General features: G+C 43.9%; 1 protein-coding gene across 1 annotated transcript in view; it reads left to right on the forward strand.

Annotated features, from left to right (window-relative positions):
- Positions 1–18,484, forward strand: part of WDR7 (WD repeat domain 7) — a 336,383-nt gene that overhangs the window by 85,598 nt on the left and 232,301 nt on the right. The window contains exon 15 of the mRNA XM_061131100.1: positions 16,450–17,219. Coding sequence (XP_060987083.1) covers positions 16,450–17,219 — 770 coding nt within the window. The remainder of the gene's footprint in view (positions 1–16,449; positions 17,220–18,484) is intronic.

The following is an 18,484-nucleotide window of genomic DNA, read 5'->3' on the forward strand; positions in this document are numbered from 1 at the left end:
ATGGATGGAGGAGCCTGGTAGGCTACAGCCCGTGGAATCGCAAAGAGTTGGACATGACTGAGCGATTTCACTTGCACTTTTCACATCTTACACACTGTATCAATTAGAATCACCCTATTTATGTTGAAAAAGAATGAAGTTGAAGAAATTGAAAAGTGGCCATAATGATTTATCTTTTACCTTGAATTTCTCTGTCCGTTGTCTAATTAGTCAAAACCCTGAAAAAATGAATGGGCTATATTTGCAAAGGTCAATAACTTTGTATTCTGTGTAACTAGGCGATAGAATGGGATTTAGAAGTCAAATATAACCTACTGAGAACATACTCTGTGTCTTTTGCTTGCAGAGTTCATTCTGTAAAAAAAAAAATTTGTACTGATGGAATTGACTTTATGATTCATTGTGAAAAGGGCACTTGTGCAGTACAGACAGGGACAAGTCAAATGGCGTCATGTACAGATACCAGCCCTTTCTGGTGAGCTGTTCTCAGCCTTAGAAAAATTCTTATGATATGTCTGACCTTTGGAGAATCAATTAAACTTGCCTAACATTCTGTCCCCAAACTTTAATGAAAATTTCTTAAAAGAAAATATGAGTATGTTAATTGTATATTTATTATTATATACTTATATATGAATTCAGCTTTGGGTTCTTCTAAGTGGTTATTAAGATAAAATTTTTATATTATACTAATTGCTGTCTAATTGTCAATAAATAAAGTTAGGGAGACCCAGCTAAGCAGCTGAACCTTGAGGAAACAAAGGAGGGAATGTCTCACTGTAGCAGAAGAAAGGTTTATTAAGTGCCCGTGTGACCGGTGATTCCCCTTAATGGAGGATAATGATTAGAAACCGAATCTGGATGGTTTGTAGGCTCATGGCTCCTGCGATGACCCTGCGTCCCTCTCAGTAGACAGAGGTGGACAGCGTGTTTACAAGGCATACACAGTGACGCAAACAAATAATATGGCTTTTAAGTACTTCTCTGTCTTCCTAAATACATGAAATGCCTTGGGTTAACCCCGTTACCTCCAGTCCTAAGCACATACCACAGTGTCTGTTCTAGGCTCCCCGCCTGGCATGTTATAACTCTCTTCTCACCTGTGGGAAAAACCTCACCCAGTATTTTCGACGCATTGATTTGTTCAGCTCCCCCTGTATGTAGACAGTTTCCTGCCCACCCCAAATCTCCTTTTAGGTGTGCCGACCAAAAGCTTACCTCCCGCAAGGGAGAAACCTTTTCTTTTTGGTTGTTAATATGTCTTTAGTTTCCACCTTCTGCTTCTCTTAGGCATGATCAGTTTATTTATTCTCGTATTTCTTTCTGTTTAGGTTTCTTTGTCAAAGTGATGTTTTCTTTTATTTTTAATTCTTTCTTGAGTTCAGTCATTTCATTTCTGATTTTCCTAATTCTCATTTGTGGTGTTCTTTCATGGTGAGTATCATTTTAAACATGTTCTCTAGCTTGTTTTGAATAGTGCATTCATTTCAGTTGCTTCTTAAACATGTCTGTTTTCTTGCTCTTACTGTCTCTCTCTCTCAATAGTAGCTTTATTTTGTTTTTTTGGCTGTGCCATGTGGCATGCATGATCTTAATTCCCTGACCAGGGATCGAACCCGTGTCCCCTGCAGTGGAAGCATGGAATCCTAGCCACTAGATCGCCAGGGAAGTCCCAATCTTACTCTCTTTCTGCTTGCAATAATTTGACCTCAGTACTTTTTGGAATATTACTTTGTGGAATAATTTTTCCTGGATTTTTTTTAATGAGTAATTCAAGCAGCATTTTTAACTTCACAGGACTCCTTCTGTTGTTTCACGTGGTTCAGTAAGATGGTGGCTTGCTTTCTGACTGTTTCCGGCACTGTTCTTTGCCCTACTCTTTTTTTAATTACCTGTCCATTTTGATTACACCCTCAGCAGTTTCTCATCACCGGGGCATCCTCTCCTAGAAGGGTACCCTGAGGCATCGCGTTGTAAGGGCCTCGGGGCTCTGATGGTCCAGCCCCACGTTTCTCACAGCTGTGGCTCGCATGTTCACTTGTTGAGGTAGGTGAGGCCCTCCCAGGTCCAGCTGCTCTTTCCAGATTTATTTTTCAGATGAATATCTGTCGGCAGAGCTCTCAAACTGGAGAGCGTCCATTTCCCCTTCTTCCTGCAGCATGCCTGACACCAGCTGGGCTTTCTGGCTGTTGGTGGCCTTTCCCATCCACGTGAATTTTGGAATTGATGGGTGTACTTCATCACTTGGTTCTGTTGAAAATGTTCTCAGTGGGTTTCAGTTATGCTATCTAGTTGCACTGTCCCTTTTTATGGAGGGATTTGGAAAAACCCGATAACTATGCTGGCGTCACTGCTGTGATCTTCCCAGAATCCCCTTGAGTTTCTATATTCTTGATATTAAGTGTAAAATTCAGTGAGATGAATTAGTTAAAGACAAATCATATTAAACATTTAAAATCTTACCTGTGTATTATTTGAACTAGATGAAGCATATTTGTGAATATATTTTTCCTGGATCACACTGGTAAGATAGCAGTGTGGTTTTGAATTTAAAGGACACATACTCTCTATGTGGGCTTCCCTCCTGGCTCACTGTTAAAAAGTCTGCCTGCAATGCAGGGGACCCAGGTTCGATCCCTGGGTTGGGAAGATCCCCTGGAGAAGGAAATGGCAACTCACTCCAGTATTCTTGCCTGGGAAATCCCGTGGACAGAGGAGCCTGGCGGGCTACAGTCCATGGGGTCACAGAGAGTCAGATGCGACTGAGTGACTAAACAACGACAAAGGTACTTTGAAGTGATTTGATAGAAGCATAAAGACTCATGACTAGAATCAATATGTTAGTTCTTTGGGTAAGAAATAGTTTCTTCCCATCTAATATGATTGGGAAATCTGCTCTTTATTAGACCATACAACATATTTTCAAAGTTCTTGACTTTTGTGGCCTCTGTTAGAAAATAATTGAATCAGTCTAGTTCAGGAAACTTTTATTGACTCTTAGGTTCTGTGTTAGGCCCTCGAGAGCCCAAATGAATAAGACGTGATATTCACCCTCAGGAAATATAAACAGATAAATACAATGCAGTGCAGAGATGGCTGAGGAGACCCAGAAAGTATTGCAGATACCTGGCCTGAATTGACGTGATCAGGACTGGCTTCTTGGAGGAGGGGGCGTTGAAGAAGGAGTGGAATATCGTCAGGTGGGGGTGTGGGTGGGTGGCGTGTGTTCTGGGAGTCGCGGGCGCAGGTGCAGGGAGGGGAGTGGGGACTGACCCGTGTGCTCACTGGACCTGGGGGCCAGCCGGAGAGGCTCGGGCAGAGGGGGGAAGCGAGTCATCCGTGTGTGCCTGGGAAGCACTAAAGCGTTCTCTCTCACCTCAGCAGCTTTCAAACTTAATAAAAAAAGAAGTAGCGTTAGGATTCTTCCCTCAAAAAGAATTTTCTGTGAAAGCCAGTATGTACGTCACATCTGAGGATGTGTAGGGGAGAGTATTAGTTAAAGAATGGTTTGTGAACTGTGTTTGGCCAGACCTCGTGATCTGTTGGGCTTACCTGGTGGCGGCTCAGCTGGTAAAGAATCCGCCTGCAGTGCGGGAGACCTGGGTCCCATCCCTGGGTGGGGAAGATCCCCTGGAGGAGGGCATGGTAACCCACTCCAGTGTTCCTGCCTGGAGAATCCCCATGGACAGAGGGGCCTGGCGGGCTGCAGCTCACAGGGTCGCAAAGAGTCGGACAGGGCTGAGCGACGAAGCGCAGCACACGGTGATGCTGGGTTCCACATGGGCGGGAAGATGGCAGATTCAAGGCAGAGGGAAGGCAGTTGGCTTTGACTTGGGGGAGGAGAAAACTGAGTTTTAAGGGAAGACACCATTTCTGTAACATGAAGGTGCATGTGCTGACACAGAGGCTGCAGAACTTCCCTGGAAGATCCAGCCCCAATCACTAATGCAGATGGCTACAGTGACCAACGGATTTCTAGCACAGACGAAGCAGGCTTCTTCTGGAGGAAGATGCCATCTAGGACTTTCATAGCTGGAGAGAAGAACTTAGGGCCTGGCTCAAGACAGACTGACTCTGTTGATAGGGGCTAATGCAGTCAGTGACTCAAAGTGGAAGCCGGTACCCGTTTATCATTCTGAAAACCTCAGGGCCCTGAAGAAGGAGGGTGAGTCTCCTCTGCCTGGGCTCGGCGAACGGGACAACAAAGCACCTTTGTCCACAGCACGGTTTGCTGAGTGTTTTAGGCCCTACAGTGAGATAATACTTTGGCCACCTGATGCGAAGAGCTGACTCACTGGAAAAGACCCTGATGCTGGGAAAGATTGAAGGCAGGAGGAGAAGGGGATGACAGAGGATGAGACGGTTGGACGGCATCACCGACTCAATGGACATGAGTGTGAGCAAGCTCCAAGAGATGCTGAAGGACAGGGAGGCCTGGTGTGCTGTAGACCGTGGGGTCGCAAAGAGTCTGCATGACTGAGTGACTGAACAACCACTGAGACAACAGCTGAGACCCTGTGGCCCAGAGTAGAAAGGTGCCTTTCTAAAGCTGACTGCTCCTTGACAGCGCACCGGGTGGCTGCCTAAGAGCGCTGGGGGAGACGTACAGTGAGATTCACACTGTTTCCGTGCCTGTTAACACAGCATCCACTCTGCAGCTCTTGGATCAAGGGGGTAATTGCAACTTGGAAATCTTATTATTTAAGAAATACATTTTGTAAGGCTATAGCTGTTATATTTGGCGTGTTTGCTGATGATTCCTCTGATGGATCTGGGCAGAGTAAATTGAAAACCTCTGAAAAGACTTCACTTTCCAGATGCCATAGGACATTTGTGACTCACCAGAAGAACTCAAAATATCAACCGTAATAGGAGCTTGGAAGAAGTCGACTCCAGCCCTCACGGGTGCCTCTGAGGGGCTCTAGACTTCAGTGGAGGAAGGAGCTGCAGGTGTGGTGGGAATGCCAGCAGAGCAAGAGTCAGGAATGGGGCCTGAAGGTGCGAGTGAGCTGCCGCCGCCTCGTGGTGGAATTTGCCTGGGCGAGGAGAGGTTTCTTCAGACGAACTCTACTGCTGGTGAAGATGCTTTGAAGATTTTCGCAGTGACAACAAAGGATTTAAACTGACATACGCTACGTTGATAAAGCAGCGGCAGAGTTTGGAGAAGATCACCTCCCAATTTGGAAAGAAGTTCTGTGGGTAAAATGCTGTCAAATGGCGTTACCTGCTACAGAGGGATCATTAATGGGAGGAAGAGTCCATCGACGCAGTTTGCGCGTCGTTGTCTTATTTTAGGAAATCGTCACAGCCATCCCAGCCTTCAGCAGCCATCGCTGTGGTAACGTCAGTGACCATCAGCATTGAGGCAGACCCTCCACTGTCAAATAGACGGCTTCCTGAGGGCTCAGGTGATGGTTAACAGGTTTTTGGTTTGTTTTTTTTTTTTTTTAATTTTGTTTAGCGATAAAGTGGTTTTAGTTTGGTAGGTACGTTTTTAGACACAATGCTGTTATACTGCAGTGTAGTTGAAACATAACGTGCGTGTGCACCAGGAGACTGAAAAGTTCACGTGACTCGCTTCATTGTGATATCACTCGCTTTGTTGCGGTGGTCTGGAAGCTAAGCCACAGTGTCTCTGAGGATGCCTGTATGTTCAGAGAACTTCCCATTCTTCTTCCACACACATCTCTCTCTTCTTCGTTTGTGTCAAGATACCTGTTTTCCTTAATCACAGTTACACCTCCATCACCTAGCAGCGATCAGCCTTGGTGAAAGTCATGTTTTCTCTGGGGAGTGGATGGGTTTAGAGGAAGAGGTAGGAAAAAGACAAAGGAGGGGATTCACAGTCATAAATCAGGATTTTAGGTTTTCACAATCTAATGTAAATTGGCTCCCAGTCTTTTCACCTGTATTTCAGTAAATGTAGTAGAGTTGACCCTTGAACAACAGGGGTTTGAACTCTGCGGGTCCATTTGGAGTTTTTTTAAATGGTAAACACTACAGTACTATACAATCCAGAAGTGGTTGAATTTGTGGATAAGAGGAACTGTGGTTATAGAGGGCTGACTGTAAATTACACGTGGAGTTTTGACTGCTCCGATGGGTGGATGCCCCCTAACCTCCGAGTTTTTGGGGGGTCAGCTGTCTCCGCTCTTCGCGGTGTGTGGAGCGGCCTTGTTCCATCACCCACCCCTCCCCAAGGCTCGCGCCCGGCTACTCCCACCCGGCTACTCCCACCCATCTCAGGAGCCTCGGTCTTACGACCACGACTTACGCAGAGGTGCTGAAGGTTTTCTGGTGATGCCACTAAGTTTGGCAGAGTCAGTGGAGTCTTCTCAGATGCTCTGGTGCTTGGTTGGTTTCTGGCCCGGTGCTCACTCTCGTACCGATACAGGGAAGCAGGCGATGCACTTGTTTACCCGGCTGCGTCTGTGTATCGGGGCCTCTTCTCTTGGCTCTGCTGGCGGTTGGGTGCAGGGCTCTCTTCTCGGGACCGCCCTGTGCAGTGCACCCTGGCCTCCGCCCACCACATGCCACCAGCACCCTCTCCAGATTGTGACTCACGAAGATGTCTGCAGACGTTGCCAGTGTCCTTTGGGGCTATGGGGGGGAACCGCCCCTGGCTGAGATCCACCACTTTCTATCTGACTAAGCTCCTCAAAGGACCATTTGCTTTTTTGTGTGTTTCCAGAGCCCAGCAGTGCTCACTGCATTATAGTGAGGAAGCCAGTACTTGAAGGTTGATTAATGTCGGGTGGGTTCACCTTTTCCCTCATCTCCCAGCCCTCCATTTCCCGAGTCTCTGCAGAAGGGACACTGAGAACTCTTGATGTCTAGAGTCAAAGGTCAAGTAGATACAGGAGGGCCTGAACTTCCTGCCGCATCCTGTTGACTGCTGACAAGCTGTGAAACCAGTGTGACCGACCAACCTCTGAGCTTCCATTGTTTTTAGCTTTAAAGTGTGTGTATGTATGTGTGTGGGTGGTGGTGGTGGTGTAATGTTATAACGAAGTTGAATGAGCAGCGTGTTTGCAAACATTGACCTCAGTAGGTATTCAGCACACACTTGTTTGATACTTCTGATTGATTGATTGCATTCATTTGGCCAGTATAGAGCGTGGACGCTAAGAGGGCCTCAGACGAGAACAGTGGAAAGTGTGTTAGTCACCGGCCCGGAGGAGTTCGTGCTCCAGTGTGGGGGGCAAGCGGGCGGTCCACTGGGGTGAGCTTTCGTTTAGACGGTGGGAGCCGGGTGCAACAGAGCCCAAGGAGACCAGCCGCCCTGCAGGGTTGCTGGGAAGGCTTTTCTGAAGGGTCGTTTGCCTAGAGGCTTGACATCTGGAAGAAGCGTGGGCAGGAACATCCCAGGCGTAGAAAGTGGCGCGTGCAGATGTGGGCAGGGCAGTGATCGGGCCAGAGGCAGCGCGTGGTGGAGGAGAGGGTCGACGCCCAGCTGGCGCGGTGGTAAAGAATCCCACTGCTGATGCAGGAGACGCAGGTTTGATCCCTGCATCGGGAAGATGCCCTGGAGGAGGCATGGCAACCCACTCCAGTGTTCTTGCCTGTAGAACCCCATGGACAGAGGAGCCTGGAGGGCTGCGGGACGCGGCCGAGCGGCTGAGCAGAGGCGCGGGAGCCGACGTGAGTCTTGCTGAGGTCAGGTTCCTCGCCGCGGTGACCCAGGAGCAGTCAGGGAGGCTTTCTCTTTCCCTTTTCATTTCGTCAGCAGTCAGTCCTATCTTTTCTCTTCACGTCAGCTACGCAGAATCTCATTGTATTTCCATTCTTTCACAAATGTGTTGAGTTTTGTATACAAAATAGAAGCCCTTCAAACACAGTTTCTTTCCTTAAAACTGTTTTCTTTCCTTTAGTGGTTTAAACTTTCACATGTGTCTTCAACATATTCATTTGCAATATTGACTAAAATAAGCTGGATCTTACTGTCTCTGTTTTCCTAGCAAGAGAAACACTGCTTGTTTTATCTGTTAGCTGTTGACAACAGCTCTCTGAAGTAAGTAGTCTTTCTTTTATTTGTGAAATAGAAGAATTAATGCTGGAGATGTGAGTGATCCATATAAAGATCTGTCTAACAGAGAAGCAGGAGGAGTAGGGGCCCCGCCTCCAGGGCTCCAGGTCTTGTTACCTGGTCCCTTGGCCCTTTGGGAAGAGTTGCAAGTCATTCTCCTTTGTGCTAGTGTTGTGGAAAGTCAGCATATTGGTCTTGGAATGTCTCACTATGTTAATGTCATTGGCTGTTACTATTATTCCAATATTATCTTGTAAGACATGGCCTGTAGAAATATCTTTAGAAGATAGTTTCTTTATAAAAAGAAACTTTATTTAACACTTATAACTAACTTGTGAGTGATTTGCATTTTATTTATGTCATATGACATGAATTATAGTACAGTATAAACCCTTGGTGCCTCCCCGGTGGCTTAGATGGCAAAGAATCTGCCTGCCGATGCAGGAGACTCCGGTTTGACCCCTGGGTCAGGAAGATGCCCTGGAGGAGGAAATGGGAACCCACTCCAGTGTTCTTGCCTGGAGAATCCCATGGACCGAGGAGCCTGGTGGGCTGCAGTCCATGGGGGTCACACAGAGTCCAACATGACTGAGTGCACATGTGTGTGTGCACGCGCGCGCACACACACACACACACACACACACACACACACACACACACACACAAAACCTTAAAACCCCTCAGTAACTAAAATCTCTTTTTGGTTTATGCTTATTAATATACTTGTTAATGAAAACACATGAAAGGAAGTGAAATAACATCATCTAATGAGTATCTTGTAATTCATGCCTAATCACAAAATCCCATTCTATCCAAAACCAAATATTTAGAATAAGTATATTGTCTAATTCCAACTTAAAACAGGGTTCTCTGAGGGAGAGCGCATCTGTTTTCCTAACTGCTAGTGTGCAGTAACCACAACAGGACAGCAGAGGGCACCAAATCTCCATCTCAGTCTTGACACATTTTCTTGGTCGTTAAATTTTTGTTTCCTTCTTCCCTCCTTGTCTTCCTTATTCCCTGCCTTCCTTCCCTTTCCCTAATCCTTTCCCTAAATCATTAACGTTAAAAGCCTACTTTTTAAAATAGCAGATGGTTGGATTTTCCTCCTCACTGAATTTTAGAATGTTTTAAAAGTACATTAAGACATCATTGTGTTTTTATTTTTTGAAACTTTTGTATTCAACATTATGCATCAGATTTCAGAAGTTCTTTTAAAGTTCCTTATTCAATAAAATATTCTATCCATAATCAAGAATAAAATTATTTATTTTTCTTATCAATTTATTCTTAAATAGTAAACTGGTACTCCATACCTAGGAAATTAAAAATTATTTACAGCATACATTATAAATGATATCAACATAGTTATTTTATAAAATAATAATATTTTTAATACATCTTTTCTTATATTCTATTTTAGAACTCAGTATTTATATTTGTAGAGGCATGTGTGTGTGTGTATGTTAGATAACATTTCCTAGTCTTATTAGTATCCTTCATCTCTGGTTTCAAAGGAGATTTAAAATTTTTTTAAAAATCATCCACTTTTCTTCTTTCCACTTTACCATCAAAATCAGCTGATGTTTAATGCTAACTTCGTAAATCAAGTTAATGTTTAGGTAGAAATCTGAACTGTTTGATATTATGATTATAGGTTGAACTCAGGACCCTTTCAGGAAAAACAGTGAATTATTTTACCAGGTAACTTTAAAAATTGTCTCAAAAATCATGACATTAAAGAACAGTTCAGAAATAAGTCAGCTTTTAAATTGGGACTGCTGAAGTGAATGGTGCGAAGGTAAAGTGACCGCCTCATTGTCTCTTGGTCATCGGGCAAGATGAAATACGGCGGGCATCATCATGTCATTGGTGTAGGGGGCAAAGTTATCAGGGGTTTCAGCAGACATGACTTAACCTGGCATATATTCAAATATGTAATAGTAACTGCTGTAGAAAGGGCATAACAACGTTCTTCTCTGCAGATTGTAAGATAACTGGTTTGGTTTTGTCTGTTATTGTTGCTGGGGCTGCTGCTTTGCGCTGTGCGTGTATGTGCGTGTGCTGAAAAATACCTGAGGTTCAATACAGATTGATCCCGTGATCACAGTTCCGTCACCTTGCTTGGGTTTCGCTTGAGACAGTTTCAGCAGCTGCTAAAGCTTCATGTGATTGCCACAGGTTCACTTCCAGTGATGACCAAGCAACCCAATAAATTTTTCTTATTTTTGCGTTTCTGTAATATTTTAAGTCAAGTTCCTTGTTTATCTGAAATTACTAAATCTGTATTTTTCTATATACAGAAGACAAAGTTAGAACTTACAATAACATATCAAATATATCTAACTAGCTTTGTACGTGTATGCGTGTTTTGCATTTAACATTAGGTTTTACTACCAAGACCATTTCATTTGTATATTCCTTATGATTTAGCTTTTCTGTTGGCCTTTTTCAAGTAAGTTTTAACATTATTGCCGTAAGTACAGAGGCTTTTTTTTCCTTTCAAGCATATTGTAGAAAATGGTCATTCCACAAATATTTGCTGAGTTGAATTTAATCTTCCTCCATGATAATGCAAAAATGAGTTTGTGAGCACACATTTCAGATGTTCTTTAATAAAGGTGACAGAGCAAACATACTAACATTCCTGTTAAAGCATTTCCAGGATCAGTTGGCCTGTACTTGAAACTGTGAAGAATATAAGATGATTGAATGAGTTAGTTGGCTCTATATGTTGTATATCTTATGATTAAGTCAAGAGGTCCTTGGAGTTTGGTAGATGTTTTGGTTATTTTTCTTTAGCTAATCTTAGTGTAATATACTGGATATCAGACATGCCAGTGATCAACTCTGCCATCCTCATGCATGTAGCTAATTTTTTTTAAAGGAATTTTTTTATTTTGTATTAGACTATAGCCAATTAACAATGTTGAGATAGTTTCAGATGAACAGTAAAGGGATTTTGCCATAGATACACATGTATCCATTCTTCCCCAAACTCCGGTCTCATCCAGGCTGCCAGGCAAGGTTGAGCTGAGTTCTCTGTGCTATATAGTAAGTCCTTGTTGGTTGTCTGTTTTAAATAGAGCAGTGTGTGGTAGTGGTGGGTTAGTCGCTAAGTTGTGTCCAGCTCTCGCGGTCTGTGGACTGTAGCCCGCCAGGCTCCTCTGTCCACGGGATTCTTCAGGCAAGAATACTGGCGTGGGTTGCCATTGCCTTCTCCAGGGGATCTTCCTGACCCAGGAATCGAACCCGGCTCTCCTGCATTGCAGGCAGGTTCTTTATCGACTGAGCTATGAGGGATAGCAGTGTGTACGTGTAGCTAAAATCTTCCCCTCACAACTTAGCTGGTGTCTATATTTTGTTGTAATAAGACTTTGCTAGTCAGTGAAATCCACGGTCAGGCGTTACAGGTCACATGTGGGAATTGGGGATGTTAGAAGTTGTAGTTCATCTACAGGACGCGGGCTTGAGCCTTTCTCTGTTCTCCTCTCCTCCTGTCTCCCTCTAGCTCATCTGCTTTCATGGCTGTTTGCCGTCTTTCTCTTCTCCCTCTCTTTTTCTGGCTGTGGATTGCCATTAGATTCCGTTTTTGCCACAGTGATACAGTCAGTAGGACCAAGAGGTTGAGGAGAGGAGTCGCACCAGTCCCGCCCAGATCCCAGGGTGCCAGATGCAGATAACCTCCCAGCCGTCCGATCACACAGGCGGTCTGCCGGCAGCCCTGCCAGAGAGAGGTGGCACCTGGGCAGGTCCTGGGTGCTGAAGGGGCGCGTGTGGTTGGCATCAGAGGAGGGAGCTTCCAAGACGACCTTGTGTCCTCATTATGGTGGGCTTTTTTTCTTCAGGCAACTCTTGCTGCTTCAATAATTACCGAACATGCTTGATTTTTTTTATTTTTAACTCTTTGGTAGTAATGGTTTCTCTTTCTCCTAAACTAATTTTGTAGATTTTTGTAACTGGAAAGACAGTATTTACTAAAGTACCGTGTTTTACCTAATGTTGTTATTCCCTCAAACCTCGTGCCGCGTCTGTCTACCTAATATTGATATAAAGTGCATTTGCTGTGACGTCAGCGGCCCTAAGGCCCCGCACAGCGCCCAGGTCATGGCAGCGGCTCGGGTGTGTGAGCTCTCGCCGCTAACAGTTCTGATGTTATGGCCCATCAGGTGTAATGCTTTTATTATGTAATTTAGTGTCTCATTCAGTCCAGGTGGCGTCAGCAGCGCACACCAGTAAGCACAGTGTCTGACGTTACACAGTCAGCGCTTGAAAAAGCAGATACGGAAGTGGTGCGAGAAGCAAGACGGTAGCATGTGCATCTGTCACCCCAGCCCATCTTCTAATTCCTGGCGCCATTGCATATTTCTGTCTCCGCTCATCTGGGTGGCTTCTGTTTCCTTCAAGCGTGTATTCATGACCTGGATCTATTCTCTTCAGCCAACATTGCTGGTAGATGAATAGTTATAAAATTAAATTTGATCATGTCGCCCCCCCTTACTAAAGTCTTCAGATAATAGTTCTCAGACTTCGGGCTTCCCTGGTGGCTTACATGGTAGAGTGTGTGCTTGCAGTGCAGGAGACCCAGGTTTGTCCCTGGGCCGGGAAGGTCCCCTGGAGAAGGAGACGGCAGCCCACTCCGGTACTGTTGCCTGGAGAATCCCGTGGACAGAGGAGCCTGGTGGGCTGTAGTCCATGGGGTCGCAAAGAGTCGGACACGACTGAGCGACTTCACTTTCTCTTCCTCTTTTTCTCACACTTCACTGTAAAGTCATCTCATGTTTTTAGTAGGCAGATTCTGGTCCATTCCAAGAGACGTGGTCTGATATCCAGCCCCGGAACCTGTACTCCAGCAAGCATCCCTGATGGTCTCGGGGAGGCACTGCTTCAGCGGCTCCTGGGCCGCACGAGAAGGTTCAGAAGCCTCGGTGTGGACCTCTGTGCTCTCAGCGAGCCACGCCTGCGTGCTTTGCCTTGGGCACCGACACCAGCACCCATCCGGAGCTGTCTCCTGCCTCAGCCCTTCTCACCTTTCTGCCTTCCGTAGTTCACCTTGGCCCTTCGGTGGGGAGCGCCCGATCACCCCAGGGGGACTCGGTCCTTGATTTTTCTCATCGTGCCTTCCAGTGTCCTTTGTTTGCAGCGCCGTTCACACTGCACAGTTATGTGGGTGGTTGTTAGTTTGGGGTTCCATAGCCGGAAAATCATTGTGTTTGTCTGTATCCTTAGTGCCTTGCATGAACATAGATGAATGCGGCACAAATGAATGAAATACCAGGATGGAATTCAGAAAGTCTTGCTTTTTTTTTTTTTTACTTCATATTTTGTGTAGAGGAAATGTATCATACTACTTACGCACCTTAGGTTCTTAAGCTGTAGTATGGAAGTGATATTTATTTTCTACCTTCCTTTAAACACCGTGTGTTAGTTCAGAGCAGAGGCTTATACAAAGTGAGCAGAATTAGAGACAATTCTGGGAATACGTTTTGAAAGAGCAGCCCCTTGAGCTGCTTCTTGAAGGGTGAGTGGACGCTTGCGCGAGTGGCGGCAGTGAGGACGAGAAGGGGGTCCCATCCTGGCGGGAGCCATGCACAGAGGCCGTGGCCACGTGCCTCTGGAAGGCACAGGTGGCTTCATTTGGTTTCAGTGGAAGATGTAGGGTTGTAGTTAGAGATGAAATTGGAGGAATAGGCAGCCATCTATTTTAGAGGCTGTTTTGTGCTTTGCAAAGAAGTCTTTGCTTTGCAAAGATGTTATCCCTGGGTTATAAAATGCTGCTGAAGCCTCTTAAGCAGGAAAGGAACACAGGTGGGAGGAGGACTGAGATGGAAGAGAGACCATGTAAGGGACCTAATGTGATGTTATGATGAAGAGTTGATTAGCAACTTAAAATAGTTTTACAAGGATTTTTATAATGTCCTTTGTTTATTTTGCCAGGTGCTCGGATAGGCATGGGATTGCACATGATGAGTGAGACACAGTTCCTATAGAGAACAGGAACATGTAAATACATAAGATAGCTATAATTACATAAATACAGCCAAGGCGTGCGGGTTTGTGATGTGTATAAAAAGTCTTACGGGAACTGGGTTCGCTGTGGGTTAACTTTCTGTCGGAGAATTAGGGTCTTGATGGAAGAGAAGGGGCTGGAGTGGAGTGAAGAGTATTTTGGGTAAAGAAAGAAGGGGATCAGTGGGTGAGGGAGTGTGGTTATGGCACTGGAACCTGTCTGTTAAAGCAGGAAAGTACTTGGCATCGAGTTGTAATAGATCTTGAATGTTGTGCTGAGGGATTTAGCATTTTATCCAAGAACTGTATTTTCTAATTATGAAAATACATACTGATTATAGACAATGTAAGAAATATATAGAAATAAGAAAATGTAGATCTGATATGATTGCATCACCAAAAGTAATAGGAACATTTTCATCATTTCTTTCCAGTGTTTCTCACCATGCTCAGATACATACTTGGGCATTAAATAAATGAAATCAGAATTTTAAACCTGTTGTATAGTGTGTGTGTGTGTGTGTGTACGTGTGTGTGTACGTGTGTGCTCATGTGTAATCTTATCTCACTTAAAATTGGAATACGGGCATTTTGCCATGTGATTAAATGTGCCAAGGAAGCATGATTTGTAGTGATTACAGTATTTATTATATGATTATACTTAATCTGTTTATTTCCTTATTGTTAGATTATTTAGGTGGTTTTCAATCTAAAATAGTGGGTACTATTTCACCAAGCATCTTTGCACATAAATCTTTGTATTTCTGACTGTTTAGGATAGGGTTCTAGAAATAAATGTACTGATCAAACAGTCTTAAGGGCTCATACACCCCTACTCTTCTGACAGGGCTGCTATTGAAAGTCCTGCCTGCAGTGTGTGGGTTTGACTTTCATTGTACTCCTGGCTAAGTAATTTTTTTGTGTTTACTGTTTGCTAATTTTATAAATGGTATCTTGACAGCTAGTTTGAGTCAGTTTTTCCCTTATATTCCTTGATTATTTGTCTCTTTTATTGTGAATTGTCCTTGACTTTTATGATATTTTTCCCTTTTATTTTGGCACTCACTTTTTAATATAGATTGTAACTTTATCAGTCTTATTTGTGGCGCATTTTTATTCCTATTTCTTACTTGCCTTCAATTTTTCTAGTAGTGAATTTGAAATTTTGGTCTGTGTGGCAAGTCCTTTCTCCTCTTGAGGTCAGATATAGTCACCTATATTTTGATTTAGTTTTTCAGTTTTGTATTTTTCATTTCTCTTAATAACCCATGATAATGGGGCAGTTTTTTGGCAGAAGACTGACATGATTAGATTGGCTTTTCGGGAGTCTTGTGGCTCGGCAGAGGGTGGATGGGAGTAAGGAGAGACAAAGGGCGGTGAGTCCGTTTTGGAAGAGAGAAGAGAAGGGCCTGGACGTGGTGGTGGCGGCGGTGGTGACTGAGGGGAGCGTCTCAGCCTGTGACTCGGGGGTGCAGCAGGTTTAGTGGGAGGGCGAGGCTAGAACATGTTAGATACACGGCTTTGGGGGACGTCCAGGTAAAAGCAGTGGGAAATACAGGATTGAAACGCCTTCAAGAGCTTGTCTGGCTGGTGATGGACATTAGGGGGCCATTACAAATAGGTGATGGTTCTACTGTGGGAGAAAGAAGGAGTGTTCAGGGCATGTAACTGAGTGGTCAGAATTAGAAGGTTCAGCAAGAAGGTATTCTCTGGGAAGCTCTTTTTGTACTTTCTGTTTCTCATTTAGCAAAATCAACAATGTCAGAAATAATGATTATGGTCAGAGATATGCAAAGATATTAATGAGGAGAGGGACCAAAGAGTTTCCATTGGATTAATCTACTCCTTTCCTTACATTTGGCTAAAGGGGCAGTAGACTGGGAAAGGAATAGAAGAAGGAACGTGGTCAAACAAAAGCACTTTTGAAGAATCTTAAGTAGGCTCGAACATGTTCTCTATTGAGGGAAAAGAATCTGCGAACAGGGAGAGATTGAAGGTAAAGTAAGAAAGGAATCTGGTGCAGCAACTGAAAGGATGGATGGTTGTGATGGGTGGATTATTCTTTCAGGTGAAACAGTAGTGGCTTATTCTCAGAATTTGCATTCAAGTTATCGAAACAATTTTTAACCTGCTCTATGAGTAGAAAGACTCCCTGCTTCAATAATAGTATTTCATTTCTTTTAAAAAAAACTGACAATTTTGTAATTATTTCAGCATGGCATTCTTCTGATTTCAAGTTCATATCTTTTATGTGCTGCTGATTGACAAAACTGCCTTGTTCCTTTTAATGATATAGGTACCTAAAAAGGCAGCTTAATAAGCATCTGAATTCTTCAACTATGTATGGTTCATTAATGAAGGCATGACATGAAATACTTTGAATTATAACCATCTTTTCAAAATATCTGTTGCAGGGAAATTTACCTAAATATTCTCATAACTCCCTGATGGTTCAATCAATAAAGACAAACCTAACAGACCCGGACATACACGTGCTCTTCTTTGATGTGGAAGCGCTGATTATTCAACTCTTGACTGAAGAAGCCTCTAGGCCGAATACGACGCTTATTTCCCCAGAGAATCTGCAGAAAGCATCTGGCAGTTCAGACAAAGGGGGCTCTTTTCTAACCGGAAAACGAGCAGCAGTCCTCTTCCAACAAGTGAAGGAAACCATCAAAGAGAACATAAAGGAGCACCTCCTGGATGACGAAGACGAGGATGAAGAGGCGGTGCGACAGAGGCGGGAGGACGGTGACCCTGAGTATCGGGCCAGCAAGTCCAAGCCGCTGACCCTGTTGGAGTATAACCTGACGATGGACACTGCGAAGTTGTTCATGTCCTGCCTCCACGCCTGGGGTTTGAATGAGGTCCTGGACGAAGTGTGTCTCGACCGCCTGGGGATGCTGAAACCCCACTGCACGGTGTCGTTTGGCCTCTTGTCGCGAGGAGGTCACATGTCCCTGATGCTTCCCGGTTATAACCAGGCATCCGGTAAACTGTCCCGCGGGAAAGCCCAAGTGGGAAGGAAGCTGGCGGCCACCGAGGGTGTCGGGAAGGGGACCTACGGCTTGTCCCGGGCTGTAACCACGCAGCATCTCCTGTCTGTCATATCTTTGGCAAACACCTTGATGAGTATGACCAATGCAACTTTTATTGGTGATCACATGAAGAAGGGCCCTACCAGGTGTGACCTTGTTAGCTTGATTTTTATCCTTATGATGCAGAAAAAAAGAAACCTGTTTTCTTTTTGTCACGTCTTATTACCTTTTTTCGCCGTGAGGGGGGACTCTACACGCCTTGGCATTTTTGTGTCATCTCAGTGTTTCCCCTTTAAATTTTAACTACAGCATGCAAGGCTTAAAATATAATCAGATTGTACAGTTTTATCTGTACTCAGACATACTTAGTAGCTATCTTAAAAAAATATTGGAATGGAAGAGTAGGTCAGAGTTCAGCTTTAACAAATAACTTACAGACTAGCTCTTCAGTAAATATAATCTTGGATTATATCTACCTGTAGTTGGCACTGACATTTAATTCAAGATGTATATTTGGTTAGAATGCATGTCTTTATTATGACCCATGTGTAATGAATGGTAAGTGTTCAGTGATTGGCTTCAGAAATTTTATGAGAGGTAGTCAGAATTTCTCAATGGGAAAAGAGAAAACAGCTTTGTAAATGCAGAAGAGTATTCTTTTAATGTTTCTAGAATACTTAGCCTGATTTAGTATTTCTCATTTTCCAGAAGTCACAAAGACAACTTTTTAAACTCTGGTTTTATTATACTTTATTGAGAGTTGACCACATTTAGATTTTTTTTTTTTAATTTAACAACTACTAAAGTGGCACTTCCCAAGTGTCTGGCTCTGTTGTAAGCACTTTACAAATATTATTTCCTTAATGCTCTTAACCCTGTAAGGTGGGCACTTTTATTATCCCTTTGTTACAGATGATAGAGCAGAGACATGGAGGAGAAGTAACTTGTCCAGGGTCACACAAGTAGTAAGTGGTAGAACCAGAATTCAAAAGGGAACAGGCGGCCGTGGAGGTCAAGATTTCTTTATGCCTTATTGCCTTTTTCAGACTTTACGGCTGAATTATTTGAAATTTGTATATATTTTACTTTATTTATTTTGTATATATTTTAATTTATTTATTTTAAATTGAAGGATAATTGCTTTACAGTATTGTGTTGGTTTCTGCCAAACATCGGCATGAATCAGCCACAGGTATACATACGTCCCTCCCTCTTGAACCTTCCTCCCACCTCCCTCGCCCCCCCACCCCTCTAGTTGTTACAGAGCCCATACGGCAAATTTGTCATACGGCAAATTCCCATTGGCCAACTGTTTTACATATGGTGATTATGGAACTCAATATATTGTTCCATAAATTCATTTGGACCAATGATACAGAGTGGGCTGAAATATGAGCATAATAATATTGAA

The sequence above is a fragment of the Dama dama genome, chromosome 27 (assembly GCF_033118175.1).
Source record: "Dama dama isolate Ldn47 chromosome 27, ASM3311817v1, whole genome shotgun sequence".
NCBI lineage: Eukaryota > Metazoa > Chordata > Mammalia > Artiodactyla > Cervidae > Dama > Dama dama.